Source organism: Xenia sp. Carnegie-2017, unplaced genomic scaffold (genome assembly GCF_021976095.1).
Source record: "Xenia sp. Carnegie-2017 unplaced genomic scaffold, XeniaSp_v1 HiC_scaffold_23, whole genome shotgun sequence".
Lineage (NCBI taxonomy): Eukaryota > Metazoa > Cnidaria > Anthozoa > Malacalcyonacea > Xeniidae > Xenia > Xenia sp. Carnegie-2017.
The window spans coordinates 19,307,571-19,333,097 of NW_025813486.1; the positions used below are offsets into that span (position 1 = coordinate 19,307,571).

The 25,527-nt window shown below is 34.6% G+C and overlaps 7 protein-coding genes across 7 annotated transcripts; 2 read left to right on the plus strand and 5 right to left on the minus strand.

The window, feature by feature from the left end:
* Window positions 1-479: 479 nt before the first annotated feature.
* On the minus strand, window positions 480-11,158 carry LOC124449595 (nucleolar protein 11-like). The gene is made up of 22 exons (XM_047000534.1): window positions 10,563-11,158; window positions 10,357-10,467; window positions 6,919-7,072; window positions 6,734-6,841; window positions 6,596-6,652; window positions 6,202-6,347; window positions 6,067-6,136; window positions 5,899-5,976; window positions 5,635-5,695; window positions 5,430-5,545; window positions 4,991-5,081; window positions 4,693-4,906; window positions 3,938-3,983; window positions 3,763-3,846; window positions 3,048-3,229; window positions 2,545-2,590; window positions 2,397-2,476; window positions 2,228-2,320; window positions 1,946-2,024; window positions 977-1,078; window positions 787-894; window positions 480-706 (listed from the first exon to the last, which is right to left on the minus strand). The coding sequence occupies exons 3-22, from the start codon at window positions 7,042-7,044 to the stop codon at window positions 587-589; spliced, it is 2,007 nt and encodes a 668-aa protein (XP_046856490.1). The 5' UTR covers window positions 7,045-7,072; window positions 10,357-10,467; window positions 10,563-11,158; the 3' UTR covers window positions 480-586.
* On the plus strand, window positions 7,101-11,485 carry LOC124449602. Its single transcript, XM_047000542.1, is given in 15 exon segments — window positions 7,101-7,264; window positions 7,554-7,689; window positions 7,760-7,809; window positions 7,949-8,056; window positions 8,323-8,435; window positions 8,510-8,587; window positions 8,674-8,767; window positions 8,769-8,788; window positions 8,889-8,963; window positions 9,051-9,096; window positions 9,862-9,993; window positions 10,380-10,426; window positions 10,545-10,605; window positions 11,170-11,256; window positions 11,330-11,485. Coding segments are annotated over 15 exon segments (1,167 nt in total). The 5' UTR covers window positions 7,101-7,233; the 3' UTR covers window positions 11,419-11,485.
* A 302-nt stretch (window positions 11,486-11,787) lies between these two features.
* LOC124449597 (meiotic recombination protein DMC1/LIM15 homolog) lies at window positions 11,788-16,418 on the minus strand. The gene is made up of 18 exons (XM_047000537.1): window positions 16,349-16,418; window positions 16,234-16,278; window positions 16,091-16,141; window positions 15,880-15,954; window positions 15,778-15,798; window positions 15,628-15,710; window positions 15,063-15,076; window positions 14,945-14,983; window positions 14,831-14,872; window positions 14,675-14,739; window positions 13,924-13,931; window positions 13,748-13,839; window positions 13,270-13,343; window positions 13,036-13,182; window positions 12,865-12,883; window positions 12,749-12,758; window positions 12,261-12,377; window positions 11,788-12,079 (listed from the first exon to the last, which is right to left on the minus strand). The coding sequence occupies exons 1-18, from the start codon at window positions 16,409-16,411 to the stop codon at window positions 12,010-12,012; spliced, it is 1,035 nt and encodes a 344-aa protein (XP_046856493.1). The 5' UTR covers window positions 16,412-16,418; the 3' UTR covers window positions 11,788-12,009.
* Window positions 16,419-16,487: 69 nt separating this feature from the next.
* Window positions 16,488-19,432, minus strand: LOC124449599 (L-xylulose reductase-like). The gene is given in 9 exon segments (XM_047000539.1): window positions 16,488-17,130; window positions 17,414-17,531; window positions 18,181-18,211; window positions 18,213-18,243; window positions 18,528-18,627; window positions 18,734-18,776; window positions 18,850-19,004; window positions 19,203-19,300; window positions 19,373-19,432. Coding segments are annotated over 9 exon segments (732 nt in total). The 5' UTR covers window positions 19,425-19,432; the 3' UTR covers window positions 16,488-17,026.
* Window positions 19,433-19,460: 28 nt separating this feature from the next.
* On the plus strand, window positions 19,461-21,547 carry LOC124449596 (lysophospholipid acyltransferase 7-like). The gene is given in 6 exon segments (XM_047000536.1): window positions 19,461-19,748; window positions 20,125-20,165; window positions 20,168-20,250; window positions 20,342-20,871; window positions 20,945-21,085; window positions 21,147-21,547. Coding segments are annotated over 6 exon segments (1,353 nt in total). The 5' UTR covers window positions 19,461-19,533; the 3' UTR covers window positions 21,490-21,547.
* Window positions 21,548-21,671: 124 nt separating this feature from the next.
* On the minus strand, window positions 21,672-22,961 carry LOC124449601 (rho GDP-dissociation inhibitor 1-like). The gene is made up of 5 exons (XM_047000541.1): window positions 22,719-22,961; window positions 22,413-22,493; window positions 22,256-22,332; window positions 22,053-22,116; window positions 21,672-21,982 (listed from the first exon to the last, which is right to left on the minus strand). The coding sequence occupies exons 1-5, from the start codon at window positions 22,891-22,893 to the stop codon at window positions 21,786-21,788; spliced, it is 594 nt and encodes a 197-aa protein (XP_046856497.1). The 5' UTR covers window positions 22,894-22,961; the 3' UTR covers window positions 21,672-21,785.
* A 117-nt stretch (window positions 22,962-23,078) lies between these two features.
* LOC124449598 (E3 SUMO-protein ligase ZNF451-like) lies at window positions 23,079-25,512 on the minus strand. Its single transcript, XM_047000538.1, has 3 exons — window positions 25,133-25,512; window positions 24,375-24,475; window positions 23,079-24,300 (listed from the first exon to the last, which is right to left on the minus strand). Exons 1-3 carry the CDS (start codon window positions 25,369-25,371, stop codon window positions 23,795-23,797), a joined length of 846 nt encoding a protein of 281 aa, XP_046856494.1. The 5' UTR covers window positions 25,372-25,512; the 3' UTR covers window positions 23,079-23,794.
* Between the last annotated feature and the right edge of the window lie 15 nt (window positions 25,513-25,527).

Here is a 25,527-nt window from a genome sequence, read left to right on the forward strand (position 1 = left end):
TCTACCTTTATGTCTACCTTTATGTCTACCTTTATGTCTACCTTTATGTCTACCTTTATGTCTACCTTTATGTCTACCTTTATGTCTACCTTTATGTCTACCTTTATGTCTACCTTTATGTCTACCTTTATGTCTACCTTTATGTCTACCTTTATGTCTACCTTTATGTCTACCTTTATGTCTACCTTTGTCTACCTTTGTCTACCTTTATGTCTACCTTTATGTCTACCTTTATGTCTACCTTTATGTCTACCTTTATGTCTAACTTTATGTCTACCTTTATGTCTATCTTTATGTCTATCTTTATGTCAACCTTTATGTCTATCTTTATGTCTACCTTTGTTCCTACATTTATATCTACCTTTGGAAGAAAAAAATACTTGGTTGCCTCAAGGAGACCTTGTAAGACCTTTAGTCCATTGTCATTAATCGTGTCACACCTCGTCGAGGACGGAGCTGAAGAAGAGGTGCAAAAGACCTTAATGTGAACATTTATTTAATGAATACGAAAAGAAGGATGAAACAAATATTTCAAGCGTAAATAATTTAACTCATAATAATCGCACGATTAAAGAAAAACTGCTTTCTACAATTCCATCTGTTCAATACTATATGACGACATTCGGTTATTATATGGAAGTGATTCGTGATCTTTGAAATGAGTTAAATATCCATCGAGTTGCTCCAAATGTTCAAGCGAAATGATCTAATTTGAACAAAAAAATGTTAAAATTACACAGGCAACAAAATCAAAATAATATGTGTGCGAACAAATAAGATTTTCACCTGTTCTCCAACGATTTTGTGGAAGTTGATTAGAAGAGTTTGCGAGTCGGGTACGAGAATCATTTGTGTAAAATGAGCGTTTAATATCAAAGCAGACCAGTCAAGAATCTGCAAACGTTTTAGAACGAAAAAGAGAGAGTAAGAGCTAGTTTTGCGATGTTCCTTGATTAGCAATCTTTTCACATTTTACCTTGGAGTAAGTCGGTTTATGAAGAGATTCTTGGAAACAAAGCACATCATTTAATAATGGCGACCAGCACTTCATAATATGTAATAAAAATTGCAATAAAATCTACAAGAAAAAATGAAATGATTTGAAATCGAAAGGGAGAAACAACAATCGCTGCTCGTGAAAAAAAAATACAAGTTTGGCCATACGAATAGGAAAATTAAGGATAACTGTCTAACAATGTCTCCCCCCCGATCAATTCTAATCTTCCATAGTTTTAGATTTCACGGAGATGACGAGAGCTCTTGGCTATTCTAGACTTATTTTAATGGAAAATTTCAGATCACCAAACTTCGTCCTTGTTGCTGAAGTCCTGATTTGGCTTGTAATGAGGTAAAATAATAAAAATATGTTTAGTTTGATCGTCTTTGTCCGTAATCTTGTCTCAACAGTTCAAAAATTGTTTACAATAAAGTTGAATATGTTGTAGGCATGACCCTAATGCAGATTTACTAACAGATATTAAAGTAAATGGCTTGAACCCGGGAGTATCGTTACATGTTTGTAAATGTAGACCGTCCAGGTTAGTATAGTCCTGAGAAGGACTGTTTTTGTTGTTGTTGACTGACGTTTCAACATCTTCAGCGGAAGTCATCTACTGAGTCAAAAGATGACTACCGCTAAGGTTGTCGAAACGTCAGTCAACAACAACAAAAATAGTCCTTCTCAGGACAATACCAACCTGGACGATCTACATTTACAAACATGTAACAGATATTGATACTCAGATATAGTATAAGGTAGAGTATTTTTAAAAATCTGTGGAAGTATACCTCCTCCGGAAATAAATGATCCTAGATGCACCCCCCCGAAAATGAATAGTTCGGTTTGGAACATAAAGCAAATCTTCGTCGACTCCAAGAAAAAATTCGACCAGCCGTGTTTTACTTAATAATGATTGATATTTAGAAGAGCGTAGTTCATTCTTACCATTACGTCATCAAAGTTGAGTTTCCTTAGACTGGATTGTAAAAAGGCATCGTTGATTGGATGTGATAGTACAAGCGATCTAATTGGCCGATGTTAAGAATCGTGATTAAACACGTTATCAAGAAAAGCGAGAGAACATTTGTTTTGGGGCCCTTCGCAATAAACACAGAGATAATTTTAAAACCTTGAGTGATATTTGCTACATGATATTCAAATTTTGAGCAATCCGCTTCACTAAGACAAATCTAACACATCATTGATACACATACATCAAAAGGATACATCATTTTGGCTTTGGACAACGGACATGGCGGACTGGTCTCAACCCAGACATCGGGGACAAACGCTGGTGATGAAAACATTACGTCATCATATCTATTTAGAATAATCATCACGTAACTATGACAACAGTACGCCACTAAAATTATAAATTTAAATACAGTTATCTGACCTTAAGATAAACTTCAGACATTCAACTAGGCATGATTCGGGTATTCCTTTTAAAGTACAAAGACAATTTCGAAATAAAAGCTGAAAAGAGAAGGATTGTAATTTGAAGTTAAAGAAAGGACCATATAGACTGCTGTTGAAGAACAAACCATATCGTTTTTTTCCATGACCAACGATAGGAACTGAGAAAAATATCTAAAAAATCGATAAAACAGGTCACCATAGGTGAAATGGGAGTGTTTATAGAATACCTACCATCTATTCAACTACCTGCAAGCCGGACACAAACCCTAAACTTTCTCCTATTCATAACTTAGCCTGATAGTTTCCGGCAGTTTGTGTATTCTATAATTATGCCGTAAAATGTTTACACACGAGAAGAGGCGATAATTTTGACGCCATGAATGGAGACAATGGGAGAAAAACGTGTCAATCAGAAAAGAGCAGGCATTGTTGAGGTTGTGCAAAATCAGGAATACAAACAGCCCCTCTCCCCCCGAGTCTTAAGCCCGCTCCATTCCCCAAGACGTAATACGCATTCGATAAAACGAAACTTTTGCACCAAAGCTATTTTCCACCAATCAAAGGTCAATTGAAAACGAGGCAAAATTTTATCTGTCTCATCATGACGTCATACTGGTCACGTGATTACCTTGAAGGAAGAACAGCAGTGTTCAATATTAAATTTCCGATATCAGGAGTCCACATTTCTTTCTCGTTCGCACATCTTTCAAACACGGACGTTACGAGAAATTGGGAGACGGTTTCATTTGATGTAGAACATTTTTCTGTAGTTTTTTTCAATTCCAAAAGAAGCTTCTTTGCTGTATTTGTCTGAAAACGAACGACAGACGTATGAAGCAAAGTGCTTGACGAGGTTTTGGGTTGAATTTATTCACATATAAACTCAAAAAGTTATTTTTTCACATTTGCTTTTGCGTAATTAGTTATTTCTAGAGATAAAACAGCAGAAACACAAAACCGGCGAGCAATCACTAGGGAACTGGGCACCAAAATAATATTTTGTTGAAATTACGTATGATTACATGACAAAATACATTGAATCTGCAGTGTTTAAACAGTTACAAATACACTGTTCTGGCATAGTTTATAAAAACTCAATAACACAGCCAAATGATGTAATTTACAAGTATAATTTCTATATTACTGTTGAGCTATCTCCGTTATCCAAGACATCGAGAGTGCAGTAGTGCTTTTTTAATTCAGTGTTTGAGCCGCCAGATTTCGGGACATAAGCTTTATACGCACAATTCATGATGATCCATCGGAATCAATAAACCACCACCCCTCCCTCAAATCCTCTCACATCGAATAAACAAACATTCATAGTTTTCAACTTTTCGTACCTTTTTACCATCCAATAGTTTACATAAAATTTCATTTTCAGTTTCGTCGATGCGTAAAACATCCCGTTTCCATTCCTCGATCGACTTCGTACGATAAATTGTAAAGAAGTTCAAAGGTAATGTTAACATGAACTATTATTGATCGCTGAAAATAAAGAAATCTCCGTTCACTTACTTTCGATGGATGAAAAAGCGAAGGAGTCGTCAAAAACTGTGGCTTTCTATGAGTGGTTTGCATTGAAAAGAAAAATGAAGAAATTTATGTAATAATTCTCCGACAGCGGCATGTATACGTGAACGATGATATAAAATCATTTATTCGAGAAAATAAAAGTCAGTATAAAACTTCACGTTTCAGTATAAAACTTCACGTTTCAGTATAAAACTTCACGTTTCAGTATAAAACTTCACGTTTCAGTATAAAACTTCACGTTTCAGTATAAAACTTCACGTTTCAGTATAAAACTTCACGTTTCAGTATAAAACTTCACGTTTCAGTATAAAACTTCACGTTTCAGTATAAAACTTCACGTTTCAGTATAAAACTTCACGTTTCAGTATAAAACTTCACGTTTCAGTATAAAACTTCACGTTTCAGTATAAAACTTCACGTTTCAGTATAAAACTTCACGTTTCAGTATAAAACTTCACGTTTCAGTATAAAACTTCACGTTTCAGTATAAAACTTCACGTTTCAGTATAAAACTTCACGTTTCAGTATAAAACTTCACGTTTCAGTATAAAACTTCACGTTTCAGTATAAAACTTCACGTTTCAGTATAAAACTTCACGTTTCAGTATAAAACTTCACGTTTCAGTATAAAACTTCACGTTTCAGTATAAAACTTCACGTTTCAGTATAAAACTTCACGTTTCAGTATAAAACTTCACGTTTCAGTATAAGTTGACGAATATATTTTAAGCTCTTACTTATTATTCTCTTCCAGTATGCCCAAGGAGCTTTTTAATGTCGACTTTTCCGCACTGAATGGGATCGCTGACACACTGGTATCGCTGGCTATAATTATGAAACTTGACGTTGACTGCAAAAATAATCTGGATGGAAGTGTAGCCTTTAAACACTCAGGAAATGGTTTTTCACAGTGCAAGGTGTTGAACTTTGTGTCCCAAACAGTAATACAATCTGTTTAACGAGAAAATTTTGCCTCAATCATAGTTTTCATGTCTGTTTCTTTATATTAGTCTCAATTTCTTGAAAAAAATTTACCATAGACTTTACAGTTCTGTAGATCCCGATTAAAGAAGCCTGCTACACACACAAAGGAAGATTTCACGGTAGTTAAATTAGCCAGAAATTGCTGAAAAATAAAAAGTAATGCATAAAACTAACTTTTATGATAAAAATTTTTTTGCTGGTTGCCATCATAGTTAATATGTAGATCGTCCAGGTTAGTGGAGTCTGGGAAGTACATTTGTGTTGATGTTGACTGACATTTCAACAACCTTAGAGGTAGTCATCTTCAGAGTCAAGATAACTACTGAGTTGCTCAAAGATGACTACCAAATTGAAGATGACTACCGCTAAGGTTGTCAAAACATCTTTCTCTGGACTCAACTAATGTGGACAATCTGTATTTACAAACGTACACTGGTATGCCTGAGTTCAAACCATTCACTTTTTGATAGTCAATAAGTATGTTGTTTACCTGAAATTGTGAAATTTGAAAGGTAACAAATAATTCCTCAAAAGACAATTCACTATTCCTTTCATCCTGTGGGGAAACCCCAGGAACATCAATTCGATATACTTTACCATTTGACCCTAAAAACATGGCCGAATGACAATTTTTTAAGATGGAATGACAAAGCAATACCTACATAAACAAAAACTTTGCCATAATGATGACTCACAAAGAGAAATGAAATACAATGATTCATCTTCAACCACAGCCCAATCTATTAACTCTGAATCCTGAAATTGTCAACATGAATAGTTAGTCTGGTTTTCTTTAAAATATCCAGTAAAACTTGAATAGTTAGTCCGGTTTTCTTTAAATTATCCAGCAAACTATACTTTACTTACAAACATTTTAACAATTGAACATAAAATCCTTTTACTGTAAAATATTCCTAATCAACTTGTAGAACATTGCATGCATTTAAAATAAAACTCACATCAATTTTTTCAAGATTATAAGTATTTATTTTGTTTTCTTTGAACAAATGCATAATCAAAGTCAGTTTCCTGTTGTCCTAATAAGATTCAAAAAAGATGTACATATGTTTAGTTTATTTCAAAGGAGTTAAGGCATAAATATAATTTTTGTTGAGTTTGTGTTGTACCTTGGAGGTTAATAACTTCGTAAACCAAATATTTCCATCACTTCGTTTGTGCAAGTCGCACCACAATAAGCTAAAACACAAAATAAAAACATAAAACACAAGAGTAAATCATAACATGTGAATAATAAATATAACCTTTCTGTCGTCTTTGATGACTTCCTTATTTGTTCATTTCCCACTTTGGAGAATGGCAAAGCCTCGTTGTCTTTAAAGATAATAACTGGTTCATGTTGAAACTTGCTGCACTTGCATGCTTGAATCTTAACTGCTGCTCGTGGTAACTTGAAATAATCAAAAATGTAACAAATTACTGTCCTCTGATAGTGATCAATACACTTTCCAGATCGGAAAGTTTGTAAACTGCACAAAGCCTAAATTTCTCAAAATTATACACCAGAGATCTCCCTTGCACAATACAAACTTTCCAGTCTGGTACAATGCATACTTGGTGTAAGACAAATAATAATATATAAGACAGGCCTTGTTGACAGTCCATTGGAAGTTTTGATCTATGATTTAATAAACTTACTTTAAGCATACTGCTCTGACATAGCTCAGATAAACTATCTTCCCACATAAGCAGCCACTAAAAAGCATAAAATCATTAAACAGAATCTCATTTGTCTCAACCACGCACGAGTTCATGACATCGGGCATATGAATATACTTTCTCATTCTTTATGGCATAGAACATCCCATCATCATGAACAACAGGGCATGTGAATTTCTCTGCACCTTCAAGGCACCAACTATGAACGACCTTTTTTTCCCGAATCTAAAAGAATGAAGAATTACATCATTGACACTTGCAGTAGTTTAATCAAAACTTACAAAAACTCCTCGTAAACATACATTATAAACCATAACTTCTTTACTCTCTAACGTTAAAATTATGTGATCATCTTTTCCATGCTTTTCCACGCCAATCAACTCTGTTTCGAGATTGCATAAACCAAAGCTTTCTCCCAAGGTAGCCATGCTGTTTAGATTTCACTAACACTGACCGCTAAATAATATTTAACATCTGGATAAATATTTAAAGTCAAAAATCAACAATGACGAGGAAATGTTCCAAAACGGAACTTCATCAAAACACACATACACGAATGTTCATAAACTGGGTCAATCCTTTTCATTCTTTTTCGTTGAGTGGAGCGAGTAATGAATATGGAAAAAGATCCTTCTGGAAATTTAAATGGTTTGTATTTCCTTAAGATACATTTTCCCCGTCAAATTGCACTAGAGCATGGACCTATTGATAATCTGTGCCTCTAGCAGTTGACCGTCTGCATCTGTAATTCTTTTCGAGCTGCAACTTATGAGAGGACGTGCCGTTCTCTCTCTTGTATTACTTTCAATGTGCCAAAACAATGCAGTTTAGCAAAATATCTTCATCATTGATCATAGAATTCATTTATTGATGTGCTAACTGTAAAGTGTAAATCAGCCAACTGAACCTGATTGTTTATCTCATTATTTGATTGTAGATAATGACAAACATGTTCTCAAGCAAGGTTGGTGTGTAAAGGAAAGTGGTTCGACATTTCTACGTACAGCAAACTGGAGAAAACGGTGGTTTGTGCTTTCAAAACGAAAGTCTTCCCTTACATTGTCATACTTTAAGTAAGGTCAAAGTTTTATTGAAGAATACGTTGAATGTGATTAAAATTATAATCTTGTTCATCTTATAAAGGCAACTTGAGGGCACTCCACCACGAGGCACTATTTATCTTGACTCAACATGTAAGTTGTTGATGACAGCTGTTATTGAACTGACCAAATTATTGCCAATATTATCGTTGTCTTAATGTGAATTCCGGATGAGGAAGACATAATACTAAGTATTTATCTGTAATAATAATCATCATCCCTTTGCTTTTAGATACAGCCAGGGAGCTTGAGATGAATGAGGACAAACAAAAATCTAATTGTTTTGCTATTGGTCCAATATTTATTGATCCTACTATACGAACGTACTACATTAGTTGTGGTAAGGACGCTACATTGAACAAGTCGATAAATGTTACTTTTTATAATATTAGTAATAATGTTTGTAAATGTAGATCGTCCTGGTTGGTATAGTATTGAGAAGGACTGTTTTTGTTGTTGTTGACTGACGTTTCGACAACCTTAGTGGTAGTCATCATCAGAGTCATTTGACTGGACGATCTACATTTACAAACATGTAACAATACTCCCGGGTTCAAACCATTTACTTTATTAGTAATAATCTTGCTGATAATGAAATGATTTCAGAGAACCAGGAAGAGAAATTGGAATGGATGAGTATTATAAATGCTGGCATTGAAGGACAAACAGGACAGATTGAGAAACATGCCAAAAGTTTTAAGAAACGTTACAACCGCATTGTGTGTAGTTCTGTTTAAATTTATTTGATTTCATATTGACCTTTATTATTCAAATACAATTCTTTTCAAATTAGTCAAGTCGAAGGAAACAGCCTGCACTATCCTCAAAATCTGAGTCATGTGAATTTGAAGATCCAACTTGGAGAATGAAGGTATTTACGTTTTTCAGTGGTCAATGAGATTTTAATAATTTCATGTGACAGTCAACACGGTCATATATTACATTTCTAATGTCTAGCAATGGCAAAACTTGTGTGATATGGCTTTAAAAGCACATGGAAGAAAGTGGATACAAAAATGGAGTGACAATTGCAAGACAGACCTTTAAGGATACTTCATTGGCCATTATCAAGGTTACTTATATATTACATTTCATGCATCACGTAGTAAACAGACTCACGGAAATCTGAATGCTAAAGCTAATAAAAAAAATTCCTTTACTATTTTATAAAGATGGAAGGTCATGTATCAGTTCCACCATGTATAACAATGGAGTATTTTCAAAAAGCAATAAAACTTGGTGGCAAGGTATTTTGTAGTTTAAATTTTCCCAAACAGAAACCAGTCATTGTTTGGTTGTGTGGATAATTGTGAATAAAATTTCATCTGTTTTAGTTGGATTATCCTTTCCGGAATGCAATATTGCTTCAAACAGTAAATGGTAATAATTTGGACCAATGGAGAAGCTAACTAGATTTTTACAATCACTGCAACCCAAACCAAACCAGTTTACTATATAAACAATAGCTTTAACTACTTGTGACGTCATACCTTAATTGTGACGTCATACACAACGTATCACGTTATAACAAACGTGTCACATGTACATAACATGAGACATCTGATGCAGGAATGGGCAACAGGACAATCTAGACCAAGTAAATTTGATTAGGATACATGTTCATACTTTTAGAATGTTGAATATGTATCACACGTTATGAAGAGCTGTCAAGTAGGCCATCTTGAATAAAACAGACTTCTTAGCTACACGCTATATAACACACCTAGTTAGATATAAATAGCTGCAATAGTTTAAAGCTCAGTAAGTTAGTAAAGACAAAGGACACCCTTGATAAGTATTTTAAAAGAGCTGGTGTTAAAGTTGCATGAATGTTTACCGTTTCATTACGTACCTAAGGTTTTACTGGATAATGATTCTTCAGTTAAAACCTGACGTCAGATACAATGTTTAGCGTTTCATTACGTCATATGCACCTAAGGTTTTACTGGATAATGATTCTTCAGTTAAAACCTGACGTCAGATACATTTGCTAAAAACGAGAGCATCGTAGAATGGTACCAGGCATACCATAAAATGGTCGATTATTTTCTGGTACCAACATCTTGACACGTCGCCCAAACAATGCAGTGATTATGATTTGATCTTCCCTTTAAGTCAGTCGGTTTTGTTTGGTTTTCTCTTAAGATACATTCCCTCCTGCTGACATTTTCTATAGTCAGTACGATGTGCCCATACCTGGAGTGTCTACAAGGGATTGTATCTGGTTGAAAATGGAATTAGAGAACTATATTTCTCTTGAAAAGCAAGAAATATCGGGTCAGTCAATCATGACTACACGTTGCACGAAAATTTACGTTTGTTTTAAAATTTGTCTGTTTCGCATTATTGTTATTTTATAAAGAAATAGAAGATGCTTTTCGTATTTGCACAGGCTTATGCAAACCTCGGAGACGTTTGTAAGAACTCTCGAGCAGGTGCAAAACTGATCATTTCTCGAGTTCTCCCAAAGGCCTCCTCGGTTTGCACAAGCCTGTGCAAACACAGTAAATATCTTTTATTTCTTAAGTAAAAAACGTCCATCTTATGAAACATATAAAGCTTGATATATATCTCCATGTATAACTTCAAAATGTTTACAATAGTTTCAACATGATTGCAATACGAAAGCGATAAACTTACAATTATTATTATCCATGTTGTAGGTGTTTTATTTCTCTCAGTTACTCATCCCAGTAAATGTAAACACAATGTAAGTCTGTATCGATAAATCTCATTCATTATTCAATAGTCCTAAAGAAAAGACAATAAAAAATTTCGTGATCTACTGATTGTCTATGAATTTTTATTAGTTCGCATTTAATTTTCAGAATACTACGCGAATCAACCTTGCTCCATCAGGAATCCTTATTCTTCCTCAGCCAGCACAAGGTAACTGCTATCTTGTTCGTCTTTCATTTTGGGATACAATGATTCCAGAATGTCAAAAAGCAAAATATGAAATCGAGAAAGGGTGAACAACATTAAAATAAAAAATAAGATGATTTTTTCTGCTACTTGTCGACTTCAAATATCCTCAGAATAAATATTTGTAGCAATGTTATTAGCTACCTATAGGATTCATCAGCTTACTATGTGATGTCATCTAGCTATGTGACGTTTCATCAGCTAACTATATGTCATCAGCTTACTATGTGATGTCATCTAGCTATGTGACGTTTCATCAGCTAGTTATATGTCATCAGCTTACTATGTGATGTCATCTAGTTATATGACGTTTCATCAGCTACTTATATGTCATCAGCTTACTATGTGATGTCATCTAGCTATGTGACGTTTCATCAGCTAGTTATATGTCATCAGCTTACTATGTGATGTCATATAGTTATGTGACGTTTCATCAGTTAGTTATATAGTGTCATCAGCTAGCTATGTGTGATGTCATCAGCTAATTAAGTGATAATGTTCAATCTTTATATAATTTTTCATTCATAGATATTATTGAAACAAAAGTTATTGTTCTTGTTCAAGCTGATGTTCAAAACTCCCTACAAACCCTTCTTGAAGGCTCTTATAAGTCAGGTATTAGTTTTTTCTTTCTTTTTCTTTACATTAAACATTTATCTGAACGAACGTCATCTTTTCATTTTTATAGGTTTACTTAAAGTTGGTATGAGGAACGCATTTTTACACGTGAAGCAAAATATCGAAGAATATAACAATTTGATTAATGGTAAATTTTAACAAAAACTCTTATAATAGATTTTTATAACGCACATTAAATTATCTCAATAAAACTTTTCCAAAAAAATGATTCAATAATTACTTGATACAAACATAGTTTAGCGGACATCTTCTGTTGCGGTTACACAGGAAAGTTCCGCGGGCTCACGAAATTAAAAAATTGTCTTCCATTTCTACTTAAACGAAAAATTTAGTTAGATAATTTGTCCCCAAACCCTAACCCAAACCTCCCCTTAACCCTAACCCAACCCCTAACCCTAACCCTAACCTAACCCTAACCCAAACCTCCCCTAACCTTAACCTCCCCTAACGATAGTTACCGGTGTCGTCAGTGTCCTCTGAACTGCCATCGATTACAATACTTCTGTGTTTTGCTTGTTACCAAAACATACATATATTTGTGAAATATTATATTATAAAAGGCTTGTTAGTACATCATTATTTGTGATCTCGCCCTTTCTCTGGAACACTTCAACTAGGTAAATGCAGTCAATATAAAAGTCGTACTAACAACACAATGAAGTATCTTATTTTAAGGCAAAAATGATATTTTGTTTGAGATGAATGCTTTGTAAAAACTTTCCTTTTATTTTACTCTTTTCCGTCTGCAATTCCTCCAGCAGTCACAGCAAATGTCGCTTCATTTTCGGGTAAATCAGGACTGAAAGGGAAATAGTTTTGGCTTTTCTTTAGATTATTATATTATACCGAAACCTTCCACGCCAAATGCAACTAGAAGAGTCTTATAAGAAAAAATGCAAACTGACTTCCCATCACAAATTGTCATCATTTCTAGAGTTTGTACATCACGACAGCAGTAATGTACAAATAATTTTACTTACCTGTCATAGATTTTTGCAATTCTCAGTTCCCCTCGTCCTTTGCGCAATGAAATACGAGTGGTTGACGCATGCGCCAGTATATGTCCTCCAATTGGTTTCTTCGGATCCGCTTGAAAACTGACAAAGAATTCATTTGACAATGTACTGTAGATGCATGTGATCTGCTAGGACTACTCTCGTTGTACAGTTTCTCAGGGGTTGAACAATATACTGTAGATGCATATGATCGGCTAAGAATACTCTCGTAGTACAGTTTCTCAGGGGGGATTGAACAATATACAGTAGATGCAAGTGATGTGCTAAGAATATTCTCGTAGTACAGTTTCTCAGGGGAGGATATTTACATTCATATCACGTTAGCCGTGATCACATTGAAATAATTTCAGTAGAAACTGAAAATAAAACATGCAAAAAATGAACATACCCCCCCTTCCAACACACAATTATCAATCTTCCGTGATGGCTTGAACACAAAACATTTTAGTTACCTCATTGTTGCTTTGCCGCATCAGGAAAAGAACAAAACGTCAAAATTTTCGCGTAAAATAATGACACAGAATCAACAAAATATAAAATTCGAAAAGTAAATCAGCACCAATTTTACCTCCAGGGTCAGCGGTCATCTAAAACAGAAATATCGCACAAAATTACTTCAAAACACTAACCAGTACAAGGGGAAAAAATGCATTATCGTTACAATCGAAGATCATTCTAATAAAATCTACCAGATAAGAGGTATACATTGACTAGTTAATAAATTTCTAATATATGTAACCTGATTGGTAATAAACACTGATACATTAAATTCTTCGGATATTTTCTGTAGTCGCGATAACATTTGAGCGAGTTTTTGCTGTCTGTCCGCTAACTCTCCACGACCACAAAAATCCACCCGAAACAAAGCCATTATGGAGTCAATGATCTAAGTAAACGATGGTGCACACATAAGACGCTGTTCATTTTACCAACGATATTGTTATCGAAGGTGTCATTATTTTCATATACGTACCAAAAGTTTAAATACACCTGGTTCTTCGTGGAATTTTGCTGCGACCATATCCAGCAACTCAAACTGATGTTCACCTACAAACATTGTTTTCAAAATCTTTATAACCTCAATAATCCACTATTATCAATATGCATCCTCTATCTAATATAAAATACTACTGATGTATATTAAAATCCGTTCAATCTCCATACTAAATAATTTATATTCCATTTGCTAGAATATTACATACTATAAATTTTATAATTGAACGATAATAATAGTTTCACAGTTCTATACAGTTATTTTTTCCTCCTTTTCAGCTGTGATTTAACAAGTCAAGCTTCTAAACTGATGATTTTTTCATCCTTTTCAGCTGTGATTCAACAAGCCATCATTAATTCTAGCCTAATCCTAATCCTCATGTCCATATTCCTAATCTAAAATAGTGATTTCAAAACTGTGATGTTAGCTTTAAAAATAAAACACATATTAATCTTACTGGTGTAAGCTCTACAGTACAACACGTTATCCAACATAGCATTTTGATCGAGATTAAAACGATCGGCAATTTCTCGTAAACGATCTGGACGACTGGAAAATTGTCAAGGAAACTTCTTCGATGTATGGCTTTTTAGATTTAACTATCATCAAAACGAGGCTTAACCTGAAGGATACAATGTGTTCTAGAAAACAATAAATAAAAATAAGAACGACTTATAAAATACGTGTTTTAATGTCATTCACTCCGGACGAGTTAAGCGTTTTACGTATGGTGGGGCAAGGCACGTCTGTTGCGGTCATTGAGGTAAGGAGTTGTTTATTAAATATTTGCTGAAACAAGCTAAAGAAGAAAGACAACATGCCTATAATATAACACTGAAATCGTACGCAATCCACTCGACCAAATAATGAGGTTTATACCAATGAACTAGCTCACTTGGTCACAAATCAATGAAAAAATAGCCAGTCCACTTGACCAACTCTCTAAGATCTTAGTCATGGCAACAACCAACTGAATTTTCTACCTTTGCTTTTTTTCTGAGTAAATAGCTCAGTTAGTGCAAAAATTCGTGAGAAATCCTCTGAGCATGCGCCCTCCACGCACTTGTTTGAGATCATAGTAACGGCAATGGCTAACTAGATAAACTTGTACTGCACTGAACAAATGTTCAACTTTGCCAACAGCATCTCACTGCACCAATTTGCTAGTAACTAGCTTGCTCAGTCATAAGTTATTAGAGAAATCATCTGAGCATGCGCAGTACACTTAGATTAGAACTACACCACAATTTGCGGACAAATTTGAAGAAAAATTACAACTTACGATTACAGGTTGCTTCACGCGTCTAGAGTGAATGAGCATAAATGCCTGCGCGCAACATGCTAGATGCGTGGAGCATTGGAAGTTGGAAGAAAAGAAAACTACCTCTGTGTCAATGAAGATGACTTTCCCACCAGAATAACCATTCGCTCCGGGAAGCTGTGCCGTCACTAAAACAGTGAGTATAAATGAGGCGAAAACTCGTCAAAATACGATATTTTATGAGTAAGATAGTTGAGATTTTGCAGCTTATTTGCTTACCGCACAGAGTATGGGAGAGTTGAGTCTTTCCCGTACGGAATTCTGAATACATAAAAAGAGGAAAATCAAGGATTGAATTTGTTTAATTGATTGAATGAAACGATGCAATCTCACCACCAAAAACTTCGGTGATTGACATGCTTTCAATACCACCTAGAAAAGATTTGTATGTCGGTGTGAGATGACTGCTGTTTGCTTAAAGAGGATAAAATGATGTTTTCTCACTACGTACCACCAAGCAGTTTGCTAAAAACGAAATGAAAAGTTGAAAAGTTTAACATTGTCACATGAGAAATTATGAAGAACAAGCAAGCCGGGATAAAAATTAAAGACAATCCTACGTAGTACTTCTTATTGAAATCAAAGGCATTTTTCATAATACAGTGCATGCTTTCGTCAGTACAAGAAAGACTACGGTACATTTTCATTGTACAGTAGATTGTACCCAAAGATTTCTTTCATTAAAAACGGCGCATAATCAGGGCTTAACATTACATGAGTCAACATTATATTATCATGGAAAATTGGTTTATTAGTTCAAAAGCAATATGAAAATATTATCATTACCGACCATTTTGGTGTTTAACCGCTCGCTTCCCAAAAGCTAGAGGGGGGGGGACAACACTCCGCGTATGTTTCACCCCCGGGTATATTTAGTAGCCAACAAGAAAACGTCAAAGAAAAGCTAAAATCGCGTCACTGGAACAATTATATATTTAATTCAACGAAAGAGGAATGTAGACATTTTGATCAACGTACGACTGTATCTCAAGCACGAACGTAATTTTTTTACTTACTCCAACTCGTCACTGCCAGTACTTATCCTAAAGCACATCTTCCTCACATCACTAAACTCGAGAGCTGTCATAAAACCTGCAGTCTACGACGACAAAACAAACACGTAAATACCATGATCATTGCACTGCTTGATTGAAAAACATACTTACACTCAACTTTGCAGCGGCTTCCTGAGTGCAACAAAAGGAAAGAGATCATCGCGAATTGCCAACTATAAAATTAAAAAACTTAAAAACACTGTAGCTATATACCTTGATTTTCTCCATTTTCGCCTCAGAGATTCCTTTAATCTGACAAAGTTTTCTTCTGGTTGTCATTTGAACACCCTTTTTCCACAAAAGAATTATCATCAATTTTGTTTTTTTTACGTATTCTAGTTTAAGTAACAAGAACAAATTTATCGAGCAGACAAAAGGCAGCTTGCCATTCTCTCCTGTTTATCAAAGCTAAAAAAGAGTTTACCTTTATCGTGCATATTCCAGCTGCTTTCAACTTTTTAATATCGGCAACATTCTACATCAAAGAGAAAACTGGCACCTCAATGATTGAATTTTCCCCTAAAAGTTAAACAAAATGAACAAGAAAAAAGAAAACAGTCAACCCACAATTCCATGGTTTTGTAAAAGGTCTATGTCCAAATAAAATGAGTCCTTAAAGTATAAAAACAGACAAGTAAGTCGTTCAACATAATGGCAAAGACGATTTTCAAATACGAACAACCTCTTCTTCCTGGTCGCTAAGATCTGCTTCCACGACTTGTTCATCTCTGCGAGAGGCTTGCATTTTACTTGACAGCAACTTGAAGCAAGTACAACGATTTTTACAGAGTAACAGAAAGATTTGAGAAGTATAAAAAGGATTTATAAAGACAGGTTGTTTATTTTCCTGTGAAGATTGAAGATGTTTTTATTTTTCCCGCCTTTTTTGACATCACAATGCGCATGCGTCCACGCGAGATTAATGATTATTTACACGCGTGTGGTCATGTTATGCAAATTAGACATTGGCTTAGATTCTTGGATACCATTTGGATGTCATACAGCAAACAGTTTACAAAATATTATCTGAAATGAGTGGGAATTAGAAAAAGCATAAATTGGGAGGGCTTACATGCACATAATTTATTGTACCAAGCTAATTTCTTTTAAAAAGGTTATTGCTTTGAAAGTGGGTAGAACAATTAATAAATGTAAACTTTCCCAATGAAATGCCCTAAACATTTAAACATCTATAAATATATAACCCAAATTTATCTTTACAAACTATCTGCATTTATAGTACCGTCATTGTAAGCATCCTTTTTTAACTTTTGTTTCTTTTTATATAAAATTAACTTGTCCGACATTTTGTCATACCAAATATATCCTCCATCAACAGTTAATGTCACACCATATCCTACTACGATACCAAGTAGCCTCCATCAACAGGCAACGCCACACCATTTATCATGCTTGATTTATCACTCAATAAAAATACTATGGCATTGACAACTTCTTCAACCTCTACAAGAGGAACAATACAATGGCCCTCATACTTGTTGTGAAATATTTATAAAAATATTTGCTGTATTTTTTAAGGGCAGGACAACTTTGTATATTTCATCTTTGCATTAGGTAGAAAATGAGAATAGCCCTGATTCGGACATCTGTATATTTATGTATATTACCAAAAATATGAATTTGATAATGGCTATTCAAATATTTGAAAATAGATGCATGTTTATTTTAGAGATAGGCACCGTGCAACAAATTTAAGTTCCGGATCAACTTGAAGAATTTCTCTCACCTGAAAATCTTCCTAACGGTATCTTATCAAGCATCTTGCTTGACTTCAAGGGATCTGACCAGGCTATTTTACCCATTCTTGTCATGACAACTGTAGGATTGACACTGTTTACTCTTATCTACAGGGGATATACAAGGTGATGATAGGATTGACACTTTTTACTCTAATCTACAGGGGATATACAAGGTGATGATAGGATTGACACTGTTTACTCTTATCTATGGGGGATATACAAGGTGATGATAGGATTGACACTTTTTACTCTAATCTACAGGGGATATACAAGGTAATGATAGGATTGACACTGTTTACTCTTATCTGCAGGGGATATACAAGGTAATGATAGGATTGACAGTGTTTACTCTTATCTGCAGGGGATACACAAGGTAATGATAGGATTGACACTGTTTACTCTTATCTGCAGGGGATATACCAGGTGATGATAGGATTGACACTGTTTACTCTTATCTGTAGGGGATATACAAGGTAATGGTAAGATTAACACTGTTTACTCTGATATACAAATGATATGCATGATCACTGTAGGATTGACACAGTTTACTCTTATCTACAGGGGATATACCGGGTGATGACAGGATTGACAGTTTACTCTTATCTACAGGGGATATACCAGGTGATGATAGGATTGACACTGTTTACTTTTATAAATAGATCATATAGAATTTTTATTCATGTTACAACATGAAATGCTGAAAAATTGTGTTTCAAGCTGAGGAAAGTGCCTTCTCAGTTGCAATCATACTCACATTGTGAGGTCCTAGTTCAAGAGCCATCATGCGTAAGCATGTCCAGGGCTGCTTTCGAACAACCTAAATAAATACATACTCTTAATGAAGAAAGTATTCACTGTGTACACAGTGAAATGCATATGGTCAGGCCTGAAGAATGCAAAGTAAACATGAAAAATGCTATGGGCAAATTAATTTTAACTAGTTTTAAAGTATCTATCATGGAGAAACTATCCACTGTGTACACAGTGAAATGCATATGGTCAGGCCTGAAGAATGCAAAGTAACCATGAAAAATGGTATGGGCAAATTAATTTTAAATAGTTTTCAAGTATCTATCATGAAGTAAAATCAACAAAACATACAATATGTGGTATGATCTTTCAAAGCAGACTGCGATGCTTGACTGGACACATTTACAATTGATCCTCCTTTTCCCCGTTTAATCATTCCCTTTGCAACCATCTAAAAGAAAAAAGATTTGATATTCCAGAATATTGTCCCTTTATATGGCTACTTCAAAGGAAACCTACAGTAAGTAAAATATGGTACAATGATGACACGTACATACCTTACTAATAAACAATGGTGCCTTGACATTTATATTGAATGATCTAGTTGAAATAAAGTAAGTCTTTCATCGTACTTCATTTAATTGTAGACTTTGCTGATCAATGGCAGCCTTACGTGTCAAAGGCTTTTTCTGTAACCTCGGTAAAGGGTTCCAATAAGCCGACTCCAGCATTGTTTACAAGTAAATGGATGTCACCAAGTTTTGAAAAAATTTCTTCAACATCTGCCAAATTACCAAGATCGATACATATTGTTGTGATGTGCGGTACCTTGATTTGAATAAGATATAGCATGTTACACTTAAGACTATGATGTTCAGTTGAAAATATTATTGCAAGAGTTTTGCCCCCCCCTCTTATCACTACCTATGAATAATATTATTAACATGGTCAATATTTGGGGTAGGGATCATATATACCTAAAAAAAGGGATGAAGTGTAAGGGTTAATGAGCTTTATATCACCCACCTCAAGACTCAAAGAATCTAAATCTACTTTAGTCCTTGACAGAGCAATGACTTCAGCTCCATATTTAGCAAGAAATTTCGCTGTTTCCCTACCAATCCCTGGAAAATCAAATATCATGTTAATTAATTTAACCTATGACAAAAATTATGCGCAATATGGAGAGAATCCACCTTTTCCAGCGCCAGTAACAAGAGCTCTCTTCCCTTTGAAGTCAGGCTCCATTGAAATAACTTAGGAGGAAGGTGATTACTTCATGTCATACACAATATAACATTTCAACATAGATAACATTTTTATTTTACCAAAGATTCTTCAATTCAAATTTATAAATATGTCAAAAGATGATGTTTTGTATTTACTTTGCCTTTTGTTATCAATTCCACTAGGCCATCTTATTAAGATATCTGGCTCAGCAAAAAGAAAACAATTTCTTACCTTGATCGCGGGATTATTCATGATTTTTCTAACTTCGGGCATTGGAGGTCTCGCTCATTCTTTTTGTACGATTGTAGGAACGTTTTGTTTGGTAAAATTTCTTGGTCCTAGGTAAGATAGTTTAAGTTACTCTTATGGAGTCTATCAACTTATATTAGTCTATGTTAATCATATGCAGCGTCTTTTCCATTTCCAATGGATTATCATGGTACTATTTAATTATTATGCATGGAATTTCTTTTAACCAGGTGCCTGTTTTGGCTCGTGTTTTTGACAGTTTGTCTATGTAAATGATTGCTTCTATTAAACACTAATAAAGGAATTTTCAAATCAAGATGTCAGTGTTTTGCACTGCACTACTGCAAGTCTGAAACTTTAAATCAACACAAAATCTTTACTATCATAGATATGTAAAAAATTGACATTCCACGATCAAACTTCAACATAGATAACTTACACTTTAGTTTTTCACAACACTTACCTTTAGATATGGGCCATGGATGTCATTTGTTTATGTATTCACATACCTGTTTTCTTCCGCACTTGCCATTGGCTTGGTTTACCAAAACCTCTTCCTCATTCCAATGCTGTTCAACTTCTTCTTACATTAAGGGTAAAGTAATCTAATTATTTTTTTCACTCAGCATCAATTCCTAATTCCACCATATTTATCTTATGTACATATTCCCTATTTTTACTTTCAGATGTGTACTATTGCATTTGAAGGTTTTCAATTGATTCTTCACAACGGCTATGCTCAATTGGAAGACATGAAAGATAGTTCAACATGGAAAGTTTCATTTTATGACACTCTTTGCTATGGATATTGTTATTGTGGCCTCATGACTGGGCCATACTATCGCTACACAACTTACGTCGATATGTTAAATCAAAAAATACAAATTCCATCATTTCACATTGCCTTACAAAGACTTCAATACCTGCCCTTTTTCATTGCGATTTTTGTCCCAGTTAACATGTACTTTCCCGCACATCATCTAAAAAGTGACGAGTATCTCCACCATCCTTGGGGTTGTATTTATCAAATTAGTTACCTTGTTCCTCTTTTCATCTGGTTTCGCATTAGATTTTATATAGCCTGGTTGTTGGCCGAAAGTAGTTGCATCTCATTGGCTTTAGGTGCCTATCCTGAACAAATTCAATGCTTGCCTGGTCAAGGACCCACAACGCCACTTCAAGAGGTTGATCAAATGAAGAAGGGTCAAGCATTCAAGTAAGAAATATATTGTGAACTCTTGTTACTAAATCTAGAATCTACATCTGACTCTCAGAGTTATTTCCAACAGCTTTGAAACCATTCGAAACATAAAACTCTGGGAGACGGAGTATGCACCAACTTTACATAAAACAACAAAGACATGGAACATGACTGTGCAATGGTGGCTAGTGCATTACTTCTACAAAAAGTTCCCATTCAAAAAGCACAGGTAACTTTTATCATCTTGCAGATCCTACAAAATTTCACTAATGTGCTAAACTCTCTTTCAGAGCGTGGGCAACATTTCTATTCAGTGCATATTGGCACGGTGTCTTACCCGGCTACTATCTTACTTTCATGAGCGTCCCATTGGTTATCCTTGCTCAATCTCTCATGCATAAGTTTGTTAACCCTTCACTCAAATGGGAAAAAGTATATGATTGGCTTAGTTGGTTTATATTGCATCGTTGCTTTGAGTACCTCAGTGTTGCTTTTATATTGCTAGATATTAATGATATTGTTAAAGTATGGTCTTCTATGTATTTCTACATTCATATATGCACAATTTTATTGATACCCTTACTACTGACTTTCAATAAGATTTTTACTGCTCATAATCATCAGAAGATGTAAATATTTACTAATAATGTTACTTTAACTTGTAACAAATATATACTTGACTTGTCACAAACACATTCAGAAGTTTTTCAAAGCCAATATGATAGAAGCCCATAACAACATGTTTACATACTGGGGATATCCTGGAGCATATATGTACGTCCGTATACAAACGTTTATTTGATTGAACCAACAACTTATCAAAGCACTTGTTTCTTTATTGAACCCAATGAAAATTGACAAAAATTGTTGGATCGTATTTAAAAGACTACTGTATACAAGAAAAAATTTTCTCCAATGTTTTTAAACTTTTACGACCAATCTTTTTTAATATCAAATGACCACTCCCATTCAAGATAGATATGTTTATCGTCATCAGTGAATTTGCTTTTTACAGTATAGTGGCCACGTGACATCATTCCATTTGGGGCAGTGTCAACAGGTGTTTTGTACGTTTGAATCTCTGATTTGGGGCCATAACTTCCAACCATAAAGGCATTTTTGTCAACTACACAAGCAATTAGGAATTTGACACAAGACTATCATTTAACTACGACTATAATTTAAATGATTTCTACCTTTTATTCCCTTCCTGGAAATGACTTGAAAATATCTCAATCCTGCAACAATTTCTCTTTGAACCTGTAAGCAAACGTTCAAAAAAAAATTCACCTGGATTCGAGCAAGAAATAATTTGTTCACTAATTTCCTGTTTTTTTCTCGTTTAATTAATATCACATGCAAGGCAGATTTAGTTTTATTCAACAACGAGTTCACCCACTCTGAATGAGATTTCGACTTGGTATTCGGAGCCTTCTTTTATCACTATTGGTCTTTCTTTCAATGAAGATATATCTCCTAAAAATTGCAAGCACAATATAACTAATTACATATGTAGAGTTGAGTAAAGGAATGTACTCAAAAACAACGATAGCTACCTGTCAGATCTATAACTACATCTTCTCGATCTTTTATTTTTAAAGCAAGTTTTTTCACTAACACGTTCAATCCTCCTTCGTCTGTCAAAGTTTTATAAATATAATAATAAGAAAACTACCATATTGAAGCGACTGTGAGATGCAAGCAAATCATAATTTCAAGAATAAACTTCCGTCTTCCACGACAAAAAATATTGCGATAATTTCATTACTGAACATTTTATTTTAGTAATTTCACAATTAATGTTGCACTTGAGCGATATTTAATGTAAAATCATCACAAATTGTTAGATTTTGTATTCCTACCAAGGACGTCGTTCGCTCCTGCCAGTAATTGCGCTTTGTATTTAACCAATGCTTCGTCGTCCCGGTCAAGATCCTGAATATCTTTTAACGATTTCTCTTTGGGAGGCTGATACCCAGGAGTTTCTTCAATGTCTTCATTGTCAATCGGTACAAGTCCGTCAGGATTGTCTGCCATCTTTAAGTAGAACAAAACACAGGTAAGGTAAATTTAGTAATACGAGCAGTAACAATTAAAATAGGCGTGTGAATGTTGTCACGTGGTCAATCATCACTTTCGCTGCGTAAAAATAAATACATCACGTGACGCAGGAGTGCTTGATACCAACCATATAATCCAAGCTTAACATCTTTCAAATTGTCTTCTTGGTACGGCTTATTGCTTATATTCAACTTAAATTAATGAAATATTACAAAAAAGCATTAATAACATATCTGGTAACGAAAAAAATGTCAGCAACTACCAGCAAGGAAAGTATCTTCGACGTCAGAGTGACGTCATAAATATTCATGAAGCCTGAAAGTGGAAACTAGTAACTACCAGCAAGGAAAGTATCTTCGACGTCAGAGTGACGTCATAAATATTCATGAAGCCTGAAAGTGGAAACTAGTAACTACCAGCAAGGAAATTATCTTCGACGTCAGAGTGACGTCATAAATATTCATGAAGCCTGAAAGCGAAAACTAGTTTTTTCTTCTGTTAGTTGGTGAAAAAAGGAGGCTACCATTCTACATATGTTCATCAAGTTGATGAAAAATATTGTATGTGCCCCTTTGGAAAACAATTTGATTCCAAACATGCTTCCAACACTCTTGAATCATGATGTCAATATCCTTTGTCATGCGAATATATTGTTCCAATATTGACGAGAACTCTTATAACTTGAACACCTTTTTACAAGTATAGATAGACTATATATATTCTACAATTTGAACTCAACAATGTTGTACGAAATGAAAATCTTTGCCAACTTTGTGTGATAACAGGGTGAGTAAGATGAGACCCAAAACGACGGAACTTAATATTTCATCATCTCCACCTGACTGCAGTGATGTTAAATGTCATTTGACATATCATTTCATGAATGACACATGTTGCTAAGCAATGTGTATAGAATATCATGGTTTTTAAATTTTGGATCATGAGGGTTGACAAAAGTCAGTTTTCTGCTATGAATTTGAGAGCCCAGCTCTTGGAAGCTAGAATCACCAGACAACACAGTGAATTGAATATCCTTTTTCAAAACACAGTCACATTTTGCAATGTATACACAGATGGCAAAATCTGCTGCATTCTTTCGATTGCTGCACTTAGGATGCAAGAAACATCTTTTTTGCAATAACAAATCCCTGAAATTCTGTGACCACTTTTTCTCAGAAATAGGAACAGTTCTTCCCCCATGAAATACCCAAACATATGTGTTTCGTGGTAATGGCACACTTAAACGTAAAAATGGTCCCCAGTTGTCTAAATCAACAAAAAGTATATGCTTGAATCTTGATAAAGTTGTTGGTGAGTCACAGGGTAGCTCTTCATCGCGACGCTTTCTTTTTAAAAAGCTTTTCACATTGTCTGTTGTCTTTTCTGCAATGTTTCAAATTATATAAATAATAAATAAATGGTTTGATTGAGAAAACAAACAACCACATTTAATTTACCTGAATTATCTTGCTGTTGGTTGCAATGGTTCTCCTTATTTATGCTCTGTTTTGCTTCTTTAGAATGATGTGGTAATGGTAGAATTCTGAGATTTTCAGACCTAATGGTGGGAGTAAGATATAGCAAGTTGTGAAATTTCGTTAATGTCCCATGACTAGCAGCATTGAGCACAGCAGCATTGGATGGGATTCACATGAGTTAGCTGTGTATTCAATAAACAAATGAAAACAAATGATGGAAATTTGCAAAGACTGGACAAAAATAAAGCCAGGTTGTTTTTTGATGTTACAATCAATGCAAATATCATTTCGTCATTTACTGAAAAGACGGAAAATGGAATTAATATTCGAAAGAAATGAATAATTTTGTCGAAAAAGTCGGATTGTTAGAGTAAAGGTTAAGCTTGCTTTCCCAATGGACAGAGAAAGAATTTACCCCTGAAACTGACAGATGAAAACCACGAAGAAAATTCAACTCAAGCAACAGATGAGTTTGAAAAGAAAAAAAAAATGAAAAGCAATTTGGCTTATATCGCAGTCGTAGATAGACTTAATGATTTTTTCCGCCAAATTTCGTTGGCTTTCTGCTATTATACGAAACAAGTAGTTTACACTTTGTTGCTGTCTGTGAAAGCATAAATCTTCATTGGTTTTTCTTATTTTTCATGAGCATTCACAAAAAAATACACAAATTCTGTCGTTATCTTACTCATCTCTAACACGGAATACTCTACGGTAACAAAAACGTAATCTTATACCTGCGTTCATACACTACTTCAAGGAATGTCACTTGTTTTGTTGTTTGTGAGGTAGACGCAGTATTCTTATTGATCTTTCGCTGTGCTCTTGGTACATTTGTGTTGGTGATTGCAAAAACATGTGGATCCTTTTGAAAGACTTGTGGATGTGCTTTCCTCTTTGATAGTAATAACACCATTTTGTCAACACTATATGATGTTGGAGGGTCCTCCTCGTCAATTATGACTATATCTACCATATTCACCGTTCATAGTCAACTTCAAGCAATAAAATGCTTTTGAAATAGTCAATTTAAAGACTATAAACACGGCGATATGATGTAGTGTTTGTGGTTGACTGTTTAACTTGGATGCAATTTCAAAACTGTACTTAAATATGATAATTAGTTTGTATA